Here is a 15,940-nt window from a genome sequence, read left to right as displayed (position 1 = left end):
CTATCTATCTCTTTCTCTATTCATCAACTATTGTCTATAAGAAAATTCTTTAGCAAAACACACCTTGTAAAGGTTAGGTAGTGCTGTTGCGCTGTAAATGAGTTGGATAACCGCTGTGGATGGTCTAGTGCGTAAAAGTTTAGACATTAAGATAATAAGGAAATACGTACTACATTAACTGTTGGACGCATTTAAAGGGGTTGTCCGACCATGGACCCTTTTTCATACAGATGACCTATCCACGGGATAGGTTATCAGTATATGATTGGTGGGGGTCTGACACCTGAACCCTGCACTGATCCAATTCCTCCGGGCACCGGATGTTATGCACAGTGTGTAGTGTTCGGTGCCAGAAGCAGATGGCTTCGTACGCTGCATAGTGGCCGTGCTGCAGAACTGCAACTCTGCTTCTATTCACTTGCTATACTGTCACCAGAGCCAACTGCTTCCGGCACAGACATCCGGTGCCCAGAGGCTGCCTGGGCAGCTGATTGGTGCGGGTGTTGGACCCCCACCGATCATATACTGAAGACCTATCCTGTGGATAGGTCATCAGTATGAAAAACCACCCTGTGCCCAGACAACTCCTGGATGTGAGAGGAGAAGCACTGGGCTAAAGAATCTGCAGTACCTCTCACAACCAGCATTGTGATGGCACAGTTTTATGAGTAATAGACAAAGAACCTACATGAAACCCTCTAAAATCTTGTTGGTTGTTTTAGTTCATTTGCTTGCCTTTACAAACTCCAGTAGTAACTGTAAATCACTTAGTTTGCAATCCATTATGATCATCTTGGTACCTGGTAAGAGCACAATGGACCGCAATTAAGATATGCTAATTAAACGGCTTGCGAGATCCCTGCTCTTCATGCTGCTTGCTACAATTATGCTTTTTTTGTGCAAAGCTCCATTATGGTCTTATATCATGACAGATCAATATTTAATGATCTGGATAATCTTGTGTTTTAGTGTTGGGATTAAAAATATGGAATCAATTATCTCAAAGCCTCTACAGCATGAAAAAAATATGATGATACATTCTTCATCAACCTGAAAAGTCTTTCATGGACTGTGAAAAATCTCTGTAGGCTATCAAATACATGTCCTGTGATAAAATATTTATTGTAGTTATTGGGAAAAGTTAGACAAGGCCAGAGTTTGATATAACTCCAACACTCAAGTGTAATTACAGCTGTGCTTTGTGGAAGCTGGCTATAGATCAATACGCCTTCATTTATTCCACCATCCTTAGTTGCCTGAAAGATTATTAAACTTACAGTGGGGGGGATGGGACTTGACTAAAATGAGAAGATAATCTGAAACGTAAATTGCGTGGCCTTTTTATTTTTATATTAACTCATCCGTTTAGATTTAGATGAGAAATCATCTTTAGAGGTTATCTACTCTCTGATTCTAAAATGCAATATGCACAACTTGCTTTTCAAATAAGTTGCTTGCATAAATTTGTTCTGATATCTAAGAGCCCAATTGATTCTAAGGGTATGTTCACATGCTTAGCAAAAAACGTCTGAAAACACGGAGCTGTTTTCAAGGATTTACAACTCCTGATTTTCAGAAGTTTTTTTTTGCAACTCTGATTATTCGCAGCGTTTTTTACGCCCGTTTTGGAGCTGTTTTTCTATAGAGTCAATGAAAAACGGCTCAAGAAATGACATGCACTTCTGTTTTGCGGGTGTTTTTTCTTTACGCGGCCGTTTTTAAATACGGCCACGTAAAAATACGCCCCGTCGGAGCAGAACGCCGTATTTCCCATTGACATCAACGGGCAGTTGTTTGGAGGCATTCTGCTGCCGATTTTTCGCCAGTTTACGACCCGAAAGACGGCCGAAAATAAGCCGTGTGAACATACCCTAAGGATTAATAGACATTCTATTGGAGAACACTTTTGGACTGTTTTTTTTCTTTAAATTGAATTGAAGCACTTTTTTAGGCCTCATTCACACCCTTAGGTCTGATTCACACTTCCGTATATCAAAACTCTATTATTCCTGTTTTTGTTTAATTGAAAAAGCGTTGGCAATACATTTAAATGGTTTTATTTACATTTCCTTTTTTATTCGCATGCCGATTTATTTATTTATTTTTTTCCCAATGCGCAGCATGTTTTAAGGGATCCAAATTGGTACCGTTTAGCCAGTGGGGGCATATTTACAAAGACATTTTATACGCCAGTCTTGGCTTTCTATACCGCTGGAGTAAAATGCAACAGATTTATTAAGAGGCACATTTTTGCATCTTTCTGCTGGCCGTGCGCCATCCCCCCCCAATCAGACCTAATATTTCACATTTTACTCACCTCACCGCTCCTCTCCCCCATCCACAATCTTCTCAGACTCCAACATCAGGCCGCAGCACATACGAGGTCATGAAGCCAAGCAGCGTCAGGACGTTATATGCGATGCAGGCATGCAGCACACACAGGCCTGCGTGTGCTACGTCATAATAAGGCCCTGACGCTGCTCGGTGTAAGGACCTTGTATGCACCGCGGCCTGATGTGGGGGTCTGAGAAGATCGGAGTGGGGGTAGAAGCAGAGTGATGAAGTGAATAAAAATAAATGCACCACATTTATTTTTTTTACTTATTTTAATATCCAATCAGTTATGGGATGATGGTACAGGGCCTGCCTGTCCCCTGTTACACCCCTGGCCACAGAGTTCAATCTACGCCAACTAGGAGCTAACATAAATTTTCGATGTAATGGACACCGATATAATCTCTGGCGTAAATTATAATAAATCTGTCGGTTCACGGGTGACCACGCCACTTTTACTAAGCTTCCCCAACTTTTTAGAAAAGAGGCAGGAGCGTCGTATGTGGCTCAAAATTCGCTATTTTTACTTTAAATTTAGACTTTTGAGTTTTCCCAGAAAAAATGACATTGAAAAGTTGATAATTTCCCCAATGGGCTGATTTTAAAAACGCATGTTCCATTTTTGCATAGTGCACATGTGCGTATTTGGTCAGTTTTTTTTACATCTGTATTTCAGCGACGTAACAAAAACCGCAAAAAAAAAAAGTGAATCCTTTAACAAAAAATTGGAACAATACGGATGAAAATCGAACAACTCATAACAAAAAAACAACAAAAACAGATACAATATGGAAACAAAAGCGGAAACTGTAAAAAGAAAAGATCCGTATGTCGCATTCGTATTTGATCTGTATTTGATACGCAAGTTTGAAGGAACCCATATTCAGGATATGTATAAAATAGGTCTTGAGTACAGACCCAGTGATATTTTATAAAAAGGGTTTGTTCAATCCCTAAAAACGTATGGCCTATCCTGCGGATAGGTCACCAATAGATGATGGGTCGGGGTCTGACTTCCGGGACCCCCTGTCGATCAGCTGTTTTAAAGGGGGTGCCGCACTCGTACGAGAGCTACTTCCCCTTCATTTCTACTTGCTAACTGTGAATCGTCAACACACATGTAGCGGCGATTCACAGGTATTGCAGCCTTCGTCTTCCATTCACTTTAATTCTTCAATTCACTTTAATCCTTTTAAGCTATTTACATATCTAGATTTCTATACTCTGCATGCTCCAGGGGATGCCATATGACAAATGTATTCTCCCAAGGAAGTCAATAAATATGTGTTGTGTTGGGTTACAAATAGTTAAAAAAAAATAATACTACATTGCCAAAATTAACTTAAAGGGGTTGTCCACTACCGGACCAGATAGGTCATCAGTACATGATCTGTGGGGGTCCGACCCTCGGAACCCGCACCGTTAAGTCGCTCCGGCTGCCTCCGGGCACTGGATGTCCATGCCAGAAGCAGATGGCTCCGGTCAAGGATATCCGGCCGAGCTGCAGTACTGCAGCTCTGCTCCTATTCAAGCTAATAAGAGCTGAGCTGCAGTTCGGCAGCGCAGCCGCTATGCAATGTACGGAGCCAACTGTGCCATAACGTCCGGTGCCTGCAGGCCACAGGAACAGCTGATCGGTGTGGGGTTCGGGTGTCGGACCTGCACCGATGATATACTGATGACCTATCCGGTGGATAGGTCATCAGTTGTCCGGTACTGGACAATCCCTTTAATTTCAGAGAACTAGATAAATGTTCCATCTAAGGGAAGAAATCCAGAAAGGAGGATGTTAAAATGCTAATTTAAAGAGCACTTCATCTTGAAGGGTTCCTCTGCTACTGACCAGAAACACTATTAAGCAGCATTGTTTCTAGATTGCTTACATTGGAAGGAACAGTGTGGCCACCACTTATTAGTTGACTTAAAATGGGACTCAGCTTAATGGGTTTTGGGTTAAAATATCCTCAGGTTCTAACAACTGTGTATAGAAATTTAGCCTGGTTAGTATTGTTTTTTAATGTATTTATAAACAATATTTATGTGTCTAACACAATTGTCTTTTCCTCTTCCCTAAAAACAAAATTGACCTTAGGATGCATCTGGCAAAGTCTTGGATCACTGGTCAATAATGACTGTTGAAGAAGAATTAGCCACATTGCAACAGTTTCTTCGATTTGGAGAAACCAAATCTATTGTGGAACTTATGGCAATCCATGAGAAAGAGGGATACTCTGTACTTATTCCCAGCACTCGAGCAAATTCTGACATCCGAACGTTTATTGAAGGCAGCAACCCAAGGAGCAGTCCTATTATAGTACCTAACCCACTGGAGAAAATGTCCCCATCTTCCATACATCCATTTGAGAACATGATCAATAACATGGCCTTCACATTGCCATTTCAATTTTTCAGCCCTGTGCCTCCCCCTCTCATAGGCTCACCACCTGAAAGGCCACTTACTGAAAGAAGTCAGGATAGAGGGAATGAAAGCAAACAAGATGCCCATATATCATTCTCTGAAAGCAGCTTCTTGACTTCTAGTTCTGCATCATTTAATTTAGAAAATGAGTCCAGCATAAGTGCTCAGGATGTCGTCACCAAAGCAGAAGATGATAGCCCATTAAGCGATTCCAGTTCACACAACACCTTGACAAACTATGAGATGACTTCAGTCTCTCCTGAAAATAAACTGAAGTCTGCTGACCGAAACGGCACTGGACCCAGAAAGGGCCGTGTCTACTGCACTGCTTGTGAAAAGACCTTTTATGACAAAGGAACATTAAAGATACATTACAATGCAGTCCATCTGAAGATAAAACACAGGTGTACCATAGAGGGCTGCAATATGGTATTTAGTTCACTACGTAGCCGAAATCGTCACAGTTCTAATCCCAACCCACGACTTCATATGCCAATGAATAGGAATAATCGAGATAAAGATCTTCGAAATGGACTCATTATCTCTGTATCTGAGAATCACAAAAGGCTGGGACTTAAAAGTCCTTGTTTAGATAACAGATGTTCCAATAACTATGTAACTCACAGCACTGACTCAAAGATGCCAACGGGTATTCCGAACGTTGGTCAGTCTTGTGTTCTCATTCCTAACTTGAAAACTGTTCAACCAGTTCTACCTTTCTACCGAAGTCCTGTTACTCCAGCTGAAATCGCTAATACTCCTTGTATGCTCCCTTCCCTACCAGCTATCTCTTCATCTATCAGTGATAAGTTAGCTTCCGCAGATCTGCTTTTGGATAGCATGCCAAAAAAGAAATCTCGAAAGTCCAGCATGCCCATCAAAATCCAGAAAGAATCTGTGGATACCCCGACCGAAAGTACAGAAAACATGAGTTCTGAAGAGGACCTCTCACCAAATAAAAATGATTCCCCTGTATTTGATAACTCTGATAGAATTGTAGATACCTCTGCTGAAAGTCCAGGTGGATTTGAGAGGGATCATGTGCGTTCTGTAATCTCTTTACAATCTCAAAATGGAGAAGAACGAAATTCTCACTCTGCTGTGGATAGAAGTTATGACAGTACATCTTCTGACTCTGAGAATGAATTTCATGCCTTTGCACAAGAGCCGGCATTGAAAGTGGATTCCAGTGAAAATAAATATGAACGCTCAAACCACTTTAATGTTGTGAGGCAGCTGGCTGACCCCTCCCTGTATAATAAAGAACAGTCAAAACATGCTGATTCTGAGGACAGTATTGAATTTCGACATTATCCTTTCAACGGGGGCATTTTTGGTGCAATATCTAACAAGTGCTCTGGTTTGAGTGTCTCTGCAGACATAGAACGTGGAAATCAGCACTTAGATATTCCCAAGGATGAAAATCGTTTCCACTGTGAGATTTGTAAGAAGACATTCAAAAACCCGTACAGTGTTAAAATGCATTACAAAAATGTACACCCAAAAGAAATGCATTTATGTACAATCGATGGCTGCAATGCTGCTTTTCCTTCTCGGAGGAGCAGAGACAGGTAAAAACCTATTTTTATTAAATATTAATAGTTAATTTTAGATTTTTTTGCCATGTTTAGCTTGCTGCTACTGAGCATTTAAATATTGCTTTTAATAATCCCACATATAGATGTTAGATATATGTTGTAGCCAACAAAAATGTGACACTTGCTCTAAATATGATGTCAGGGCTTAAAGAAGACCTCCAGTGGAAACACAGCTTTCTATGTCTGCATTCCCCACCTGACTGTATACCACACCCTACACTTCTTTTATGTGTACTGTACTTACTTGAACTGCTGCCTTGTCTGTTCTTAAAGAAAAAAAACTCCATCTTGATTCTTAGATTTCCCCAGCTTTCTCTTCCTCTCTGCTTTGCTATCAATCCCATGTTGCTTCAGCACAGCATCACATGACCAGCTAAAGACCGTACCAATTCTGCATGCAGGGGGAAACTGATTATCACTCTCTCTATATTCTCCTAAATAAGCCAAGAAACCTTAAGTATACAGACAGGGAGGCTGCATTATATTCTTCTACATTAAACCTGTGTGACAGGAACCTGTCTAAGCATCAGTGGTTGCTGATGATAGAAGTTTCTGCCCCCCCCCCCCCCGTGTAGTAGAGGAACTGATGAAGTCTGTGAAGGGGGACACGTAGTGTGTCACCAAGCCTGATTCACATTGCTGCTAAGCAAGCATCCCAGTCTGATATATATATATATATATATATATATATATATAGAGATAGAAGCAGCAAGAAAAATAACGGGTGAGATTGACACATGGAATACCATAATGGTACACACGGGAAACTTTCGTTTTGGCTGGAGTGTCCCTTTAAGGGCCAGTTTACATCGTTTTTTGACGCGGAAACCGCATCGGAAAACGCGCCAAAAAGCGTCCGAAAATACCTCCCATTGATTTCAATGAGAGGCGGAGGCGTTTTTTTCCTGCGAGCGGAAAAACCGTCTCGCAGGAAAAAGCGAGATGCCCTATCTTCAGGCGTTTACGTCTCTGACCTCCCATTGAAATCAATGGGAGGCAGAGAAAGCATATTTCGCTGCGTTTTTGCCCGCGGCGCTCAATGGCCGTGGGCAAAAAACGCAGCAAACGACTTGCAGGCCGTTCAAAATCTGCCTCAAAATTCCGGATGGAATTTTGAGGCAGAATTTTCTGCCTGCAAAAAAACTCTGTGTGAGCATACCCTAATATTTATAGTTAGCCCTGACATCCTTTCGGGCAATACATATGACAACATCAGTCGCTATGATTTCCAGACTACCTCTTCCCACCAGTGGCTATATGGAGGGAAGCAGTTGTTTAAAAGTGTGTGTTTAAAAGTGTGTCTAAGTGAATGGAGCAGCACAAGTGATCCACCAGTGTCTGCCCTGCCACTCACTTCTAAAGCAGTGGGTTGTAAGTGGCTAAGTGAGTATTATTATAGATTGTATTTTTTTTTTTTTGTTACCACCGACATGCTATAGGTCTGATCATACCTGCTGTCCAGTCATTCGGTGTGCAGAATTTACTACTTGGTTTCTTTTACCCAGCAATAACTTGTGACCGTACATTATTTAAATTTGCACTTTTTTTTTATAAAGAGCAGCTTTGTACACATACAATTTTTCATAAAATTCCAGACTGACTTTTACTACAGGATCTTTTTCCCACACAGAGCTTTTTCATTGGGTTGAAAACAAACGTTCACTTTCAGTAGTGCTAAAGGAGCTCTCAAACATTGGGATTTTGTTAGTGCAGTCCACTGACAATCTAATGTCTGTGAAGCATGGCAGACCCTTACCTGCTGTCGCGGGAAGCATGGATTAGACAGGTTGGATTGCACCTCACTGATCCTATTGTATCACTGCTTAATAAGGAACAACCTAGGTGTCTGGTAACCACTTATCTCCTCCTGCTTTATGTAAATACTTGGTCATGCATGAGTCTTAGATTTTACTAAAAAGAAAATAAACCCCCTACTTCTATGCAGCCCATGTCACCAGGGAGATCTATGTGCCGCAACAGTACGACAGTATATTTCTCGGTGTTTATACAGAATAACTGGTCAGACATAGTGGATCTACATATATATGACGCTAGATGAATCTCATAGAAAACAAATACACTTCTTACAGTAGTTACAGACATATTTGCATACATACTGAGATCAACAAAGACAAAAATTTAAAATATCCCACGTGTTGTTATTGTAAATGACGTATGTTCATGTAGAAGAAGGCAAAATCTTGCCCATAGTCCATATCAATATCCTAGGAAAATCACTCATTTTTGTTTTATTAAACTTTTTGCAAAGTAAGGTGCAAAAAAATCTTTCCAGTGACTACCCCCAAAAGTCTGAAATCCGATGGAAAATCTCTAACTGGCCCCCTTCTCCCCCCACCTATCACATGCTGTTTGTAGTAATGATGCCCTATTATATAGAAGAGGGGCTGCAGGGCCCCCTTCAATACCTGGACACAGGTGCATCTGCATCCCACTAGTTAAGTTGGGCCCTATGCATATGTAGTGAATTTACACAATAAAAGTGAATTTACACAATAAAAGTGAATTTACACAATAAAAGTGTAGTTGTACTAGTTTTAGTTGTGGCAGTAGTAGTTTTAGTTGTAGCAGTAGTTGCAGTAGCAGTAGTAGTAGTTGCAGTAGCAGTTGTAGTTGTAGCAGTAGTAGCGATAGTAGTTGTTGTAGCGGTAGTAGTTTTAGTTTTTGTAGCAGTAGTTGTTGTTTCTTTTTCAAGCACTCTTGGTGATGCTAGCTTTAGGAAAGACTTGAGCAGAGCAGCAGGAGTACAGCCCTGTATGTCAGCCACCCAGTTCGGTTCAGGAGACTCTCCCACAGGTGTTCAGTGTATTAGTTTAACTTTGTATAGCTGCCCTTATTAAAAATTTGTTTGTCTTATGACGGGTCAACATTAACTAGTATTACTGACTTTTCTTGCATACTATACTATAAATCTGCTTTATGTTTAGCATTACATCTAGTGCAAATGCAGTTCTTTACCTGGAACTATCCAGCAACAGAATTTTAAATCGGAAATCTAACCTCTTCTTACAAACTATCATATGTTTTATGTATCGATATTGGAATTTTTTGGCAATAGTTAAAACAAAAAGTTAAACACCACTTTATATAATTGGATATATTCTGTATATAATACAGGATATAGTGGAACACTGTTTTTTGTTTGTCATTTTTCTAACCCAACAATTTCCGCAGGCTTTGTTTCATTTAATGTTGTTTCCGCTAATCTGCTTTTATTAGGCAATGTCATATTTTACCATAATAAATACACAAGAAGGTACTTGCCTTCTATCTGTATATTGGAATTCCCCTCACTCTTCTTTCTGTTTTTCAGGCATAGTTCTAATCTGAACCTTCATCATAAACTTCTAACCAGAGATGCTTTGGAACTACAAAACAACCCTTACAATATTCCTTATCTTTTGAAAGACATGACCAAGGATCGCTACCAGGAATCCCCACTAAAGAACCCAGGACAGACATCTGTGATCTTCAAAGGAATGAATCGGACAGGGAGCCTGGTTTATCCCATGAGTAAGATCAGAGAGCCTTGTTTGGACAGCTTTGGTACAGATCCTGTGAATGACAGTGTTGTGTTGGATTTAAGCACAACCTCAAGCCTCAAGTCAGCAAGCAGTTCACATTCCTCCTGGGACTCGGATGGCGGTAGTGAAGAAGGTAACCTACCAGTGGAAGATAGTGATGAAAACATTGAAGGCTTGATCTTCATGCCACAGGAAGAGCTTTACCACAATTTGAGTTTGGTCAGTAGAGCTGACCAAAGTTTCTCAAATATACCATCTGGTATACCAATAACCTGCCACATCTGCCAAAAAACATACAGTAACAAGGGCACATTCAGGGCCCATTACAAAACAGTACATCTGCGGCAACTTCATAAATGTAAAGTGGCTGGTTGCAACATTACGTTCTCTTCTGTGCGTAGTCGAAACAGACACAGCCAAAATCCTAACTTGCACAGAAACTTATCTGAGTCATCAAATACTGTTTAGTACGAATTATGCAGGGTTTACTAAAAATCAGACTTCTGTTGTGCCATAATGGCCAGATTTATGTTAATGGATCCCTTAATTTGAAAATTATTTTGAAAGCACTTGACGTCATTCATTCAATGTTAACGTGATTGTCTACCCTTTAGCACGATTTTTTATTTTTTTTCTAAATAGGTTCAAAGTTTGGTACTGATTAATGTCTTGATATATCTTTATAGCGGTTGAAGCTCACTATAAAGCCCACTATAAATAGAAATCTACTACATTGACGTTTATAAGATGTCTGCAGCCGCCACTAGAGGCAGTATAGAAACTCACTGCATACTGTTTAGAACCTGTTTACTTTATGTTTTGTTGCCGGTTTAGCCTCTACGTCATGAGAGCTCCCGACGTGTCCATTGGACTCCATTAGCCTGATGGAGCTCAAGAGTGTTCTTTTGGGCTCCACCGGACTGGTATATGTTGGATGGACTAGTGTAATAGACTAAGCTATTCCATCCTGCTGAATCCCGCAAAAAAAAAATATTGCGCAGTATAAGTTTTTTTTTTTTTAACATGGGAGCCTATGGGTGACGTATGCTACTGTATAGCATATGTCAGAAACATCCGATTAATCGATACGTTGTGGGCTTTCAAATAGCCTTTTATGACCTATCTGTTAAACGGATACCTAATAGTGGCATCTGTCACTCATAGACTAGAATGGTATCTGTTTAACGAATACATCATGAAGTCTCATGACCCCAGTTCACGACATATCTGTTTAATGGATACCATTAAAGTCTATAGTGACTCATGCCACTGTTAGGCATCCATCAAAGCCTACATATATCGTATACATCAGAAGCTTTTTCCCCAATGTATATGTTGAACTTAGGCAAAAAACTTGATGCATAATGCAGTATGCAGTTCCTAAGCCCCCCATCCCCTGCTAGTTACTGCAGGCAGTCAGCATGTTATCTTTTAAAACTATGTCAATGCAGGTGATTTGCCGCTGTGTCATGGAGTTACGACTACTATAAAGAAATATCGAAAAATTGACTGGCACAGAATTTCAGACCTAAAAACGACATGGTGATAAAAGGTGGATATTCACTCTAAAGTCTGTTCCCTGTGTTGAACATATTCTCTACAGAATGCATGCGTGTGACTGAGTCCTGACAACTACTTTTTATGGTGTGAAAATGCTAACAAATGTAAAGACCTGCGCTATGGTATAGAGATTGCTTCCTACTTGTAAAACAGTAAGGAAAACGTCTCTCACTGCTCTCTTTTTAATGCATCTTTTTCATTCTAGGAAAAAGCATGATCTTGAAAGAACGAAACAATGATGCATTTCAAAGTAGAGGATGTGCAAACAACTCCCTTTACTGAATACAAAAACACACAAAATGGTCAAACCACTACTGTTCTGATGCCAGCTGAACAAAATAAAAGCGTTCACGTTTTTTTTTAGACAATGACAATAATGAGCTGTGTAAGTAGTAACGTCATGCTCTGACTTGTACAGTTTTGATACCATGTCACTACAGCTTTGTCACTGTATATGTTTGTTATTCCGTATGCTATGCACTTGTTCCCGGCATTTTGTATTAAAATGCTGTCCGTTCACTTTTGTTACAAATGATATTATGTCTTATTATTATATAAATGTTATTGCTTTTTTATTTGTTTAAATTGGAGAAGACAGATTTTTTCCAGAAGCATGATATTGATTTCGGTTTTTGTAAATAGGAACAACATTTTTGTTTCATTCATTTCAAATATGTGTAGATTCCAGTAGGACTGGAGTTGTGAAATCGTTGTCATGTATTGTACATATATATAAGAAAACACACAGATTTAATTTGTTGCTGTCTGTAGCAGTATTTCAGTTTTGTTGATATTTAACTTATTGGGAATGAGCCCAGTTGGTATGCAAGTTTTTGCTATGTAGCTGCAGTTGAAATCCTTGAAAAATGCATCTGAACTGGAAAACGAGCAGTGTATCCTGTGTACATTCAGTGTATGACTGGGGCCCCCAAGATTGTGGCTCAATAAAAGCTATGATGAATCCTTATTCTTTTAAACACGGGGTGGTTTTTGCTAATCACAAGCCTTGTGAACATGGGTTTACTTTTCTATGCAAGGGAACCCACTTTTAAAGAATTCAGAGGTTCGGATCAAAATATATTTTTGGGGGAAAAATGTATTTAAAGCCATTGCTTTTTAAAAAGAAAAGTCTGTTGTCGCCCCCTCTAGAAACCGTACCACTCTTGCCTATGGGCAGTATCTAAGGCCTTGTTCACACGGTGCGTATTTGCTGCGTTTTACGCTTCGAAAAATGCGTCAAAAATGCATGCTTCAAGCTTCCCATTGACTTTAATGGAAAAACGCATTGTAATACATACGACAATTTTTTTCCTGTGTGCGTTTGAAAAAACGCGTCGTGTAAAAAAAGAAGCATCCGGTCAATTCCTGGCGCATAAAACTCGCCAAAAACGTGCCTAATTCCCATAGTCAATGGGAGTCCTAAGTACGCGCCCAGAAAAAGCGACATAAACCACATAAATAACGCCTGTACTTTATAAAACACTTTGCAAAAACGCTAGCGTTTTTGACACGTTTACAGGTCAAGGTTTTTTTTAGTGCCATGTGAACAAGGCCTTATATTGCACTTGAATGCAACTGAGCTGCAATACCAGACACAGTCCATGGACAAGGGCGGCACCTGTTTATGGAAAGTCAGCTGACCCTTTTTTTTTTTTTTTACGTTTCGGAAAACCCCATTAATACTGCAGGCTGAGATTTTGGAATTGCATGGCGTAACTGCTGCCAAACAGTGAGTAATTTGAGACAGATTAGTTGCTGCAGATGCACTGCTTTTTATATGTTTGTCACGCAGCGCATCCCTTGCCACCAGTGTGCCTAAGATTATCTAGGTCCTCAAGACTGGGCAGTTGTTTGTTTTGTTTTTTTCCTCGATCTCTCCTCCATATCAATAAATTTTTTTTTTTTTTAAATTTAGATGAAAAAAAACACCTCAGGTGGAATTACACATGTTGTTTTTGATGCAGTTTTTTTTAATTTTTATCCAAAACCAGGAGTGTATCCAACAGGCTAAGTTCTCGCTACCATAAGTATACGTTTACCTCTCTTCTGTCAGAGGAAGAGAGGATCGAAACATTAAACAGAAGGCAACGGTTTTGTTAAAATAATTGCCATTGAAATCTATGGTAATTCTGTTTCAGTTGCTTTCCGTTTGTCTTTGTTCTCCAGGTTTCCATTTTTTTGAATGGAAACAAAGGTGCAGTCTGCAGAACTTTTTGTTTTCGTTAAAAAAAACGGAAACCTAGCGAACGGAGACAAATGTAAAGCAACTAAAACAAAATAATTACCATTGAAATCAATGGTGATTATAACGGAACCATTGCTTTGTTTAATGTTTCGATCCTCTCTTCCTCTGATGGAAGAGAGGTAAACGTATACTTACTGTAGTGTGAACTTACCCTAAGGAAGTCTTTCAGTTATATAGTACACGTGTCCACTCTTCACTTTTCTTTAATTGTGTTAAGTTATACAATTTGTCATGATACCAATTCAATACAATACAAGTCTTACTGACCGCTTCCATGCGAGGCATCCGTTTGTGCACAGTACTTCTCATTCCTTTTTTAATCAACTCCTGGCTTTGGCTAAAAAAAACGGCAATAAAACTGCATGTATCCAGCCTTCAAAACCCTGAGCAGCAATGGGGCTTGTTTTTGAAAATTAATGCAAATAATATGTTGCGTAGAGGAACCAATCAGATTATTGTTGTTTCTTTTCTAGCAATGGTCAGAAAATGAAAGCCTTGATAACTATAGGAAACCTAGCCACAACATATTTGCAGCTCCGAGACCTGCAGATGCATATTATTTCAGATTACCCAACTGTCTTCTCAGTTTCTATTCGCAGAGATGCTTTGCTCCATGTGGCCGTCTTTTTTTTTTTTTTGTTCCAGATGTAACATTTACTGTGCCATAGAGATCTTTGGTATGATCCTTCTTTTATAGCTTGGTAAATACACATGTGATACAGGGGAGTATATTAATAGGTTACTGGACTGTTTGAAATTAGATCAACCATTCTTGTCTATTGGAAATTTTGGGGCAAATTTCTCTGTCTACAGTGAATCTTTATAAATCTGACATCAGATGGACCATGCAAAAAAGAAGCTATAATAGTATTCTAGTTGAATTGTTTTCGGATCCATAATGCTTCTAGGGGAGAATATGGTGCCGTACAGAACAGAATCACCATACGCTGGCGCACGGACTGCCTATGGCTCCAAAATACGGAACCATAGAGACTCCTTATGTATCCGTGCAAATTCTTAAGATACATTAATTACACTTTTACCTACTTCCAATGGCCAATTACAAATATTTCATTTGTATTACCATGAGTAGTTAATCTGGAACATGCGACTAAAGCAACTAGTAGCCTTCAGCCCTGTGATTGAGATCTTAGATGAATAATGTCTAGCTACTGGTTATATTTCTAATTGTTCTTTTTGTTGTTTGTAATGTTCACAAGAGCTGGCCTTTGTTAAAATGAACAGTATTCTATATTTAAAGGTTACACAAATATAAGTGGTCCGGTTTTCTTCAAGGTTCTACAAAAGGCCATTTCTACATCTTTCAAAATATATTGTATTTTGTTATTTAAAATTAATTGTTTCCCAATAGCTACATTTGTATACCCTATGTAAATTTTTTGTAATAATAAATCTTTCTCACGTTACACTGATTAGTTCTATTTATTTCTAAATAAGTTGACCGGTCCCCTCAGCTTGGTAATACCAATTTGTTTTGTCATGTAGTGTACAGGAAATGATCATAATCGCTTTGAAATATATTAAGTGTGTTTATATAATTTCACGTCGCCTATTTATAATTTTTTTTTACTTTTTTCACACATTAATTTTTGGATATATGGGTGGTATCGGTTTTACTTTTAATCAAAATATCAGATTATGAATAAGGAAGAATGAATTAACGACTATCTTGACAACCCTGCATTTCCAATATAAAAAAAAACCATCTCCGCTCCCAAGCCTAAAGAGGTTTTCCAGGAAAAAAGATTGATGGGCTATCCCTAGGATGGGTGTCGGATCCCCACTGATAAGCAGTATAAAGAGGCTGTGGTGGTCCAGGAAGTGCCGTAGCCCTTTCAATGTTTATCCAGACACAGCAGCTCATCCGTACGTGTGGATGTGCCTTCATTCTGTTGATCAGACACGTAGGACAGGTCACACATTTTTCGGAAAAATCCTTTTGATATATATTAGTAGCAGGCCTAGATTTACTGAGGTTTATAGTCTCTTCTATAACCTTCCTGTGAGAACGTACAAGGGAAACGGACAAATATCCTATTATAAACATGCAAGAACACAACAGCTATTTTGGGTGATGGTGCAGTGCAGATGGGTGGCAGACAATGGTGTCTATGTTTAACTCCCGTTAGCAATGTGGAATTCCCCACTCTTCTCAGCACTATATCAGCTATATGGGCTGCTGTGGCTACACCTGTGATCACCTAATCATGTGAGTTGCCCC

The 15,940-nt window shown here is 39.4% G+C and overlaps 1 protein-coding gene across 3 annotated transcripts in view; it reads left to right on the top strand.

Moving 5' to 3' along the window:
• Nucleotides 1-15,111, top strand: part of BNC1 (basonuclin zinc finger protein 1) — a 173,329-nt gene extending 158,218 nt beyond the window's left edge. For 2 of the 3 annotated variants that reach the window (XM_075858065.1, XM_075858067.1), the window contains exons 5-6: nucleotides 4,427-6,324; nucleotides 9,683-11,750. In XM_075858065.1, the coding sequence (XP_075714180.1) occupies nucleotides 4,427-6,324; nucleotides 9,683-10,361 (2,577 nt within the window). In that variant the 3' untranslated portion in view covers nucleotides 10,362-11,750. Of the gene's footprint in view, nucleotides 1-4,426; nucleotides 6,325-9,682 lie in introns of all 3 variants that reach the window. The other variant, XM_075858068.1, reaches the window with a different exon arrangement.
• The last annotated feature ends 829 nt before the right edge of the window (nucleotides 15,112-15,940 follow it).

Source organism: Rhinoderma darwinii, chromosome 3 (genome assembly GCF_050947455.1).
Source record: "Rhinoderma darwinii isolate aRhiDar2 chromosome 3, aRhiDar2.hap1, whole genome shotgun sequence".
Classification (NCBI taxonomy): Eukaryota; Metazoa; Chordata; class Amphibia; order Anura; family Rhinodermatidae; genus Rhinoderma; species Rhinoderma darwinii.
The sequence above is the reverse complement of the archived record's forward strand: the minus strand, read 5'-3'. Positions and strand labels throughout refer to the sequence as shown.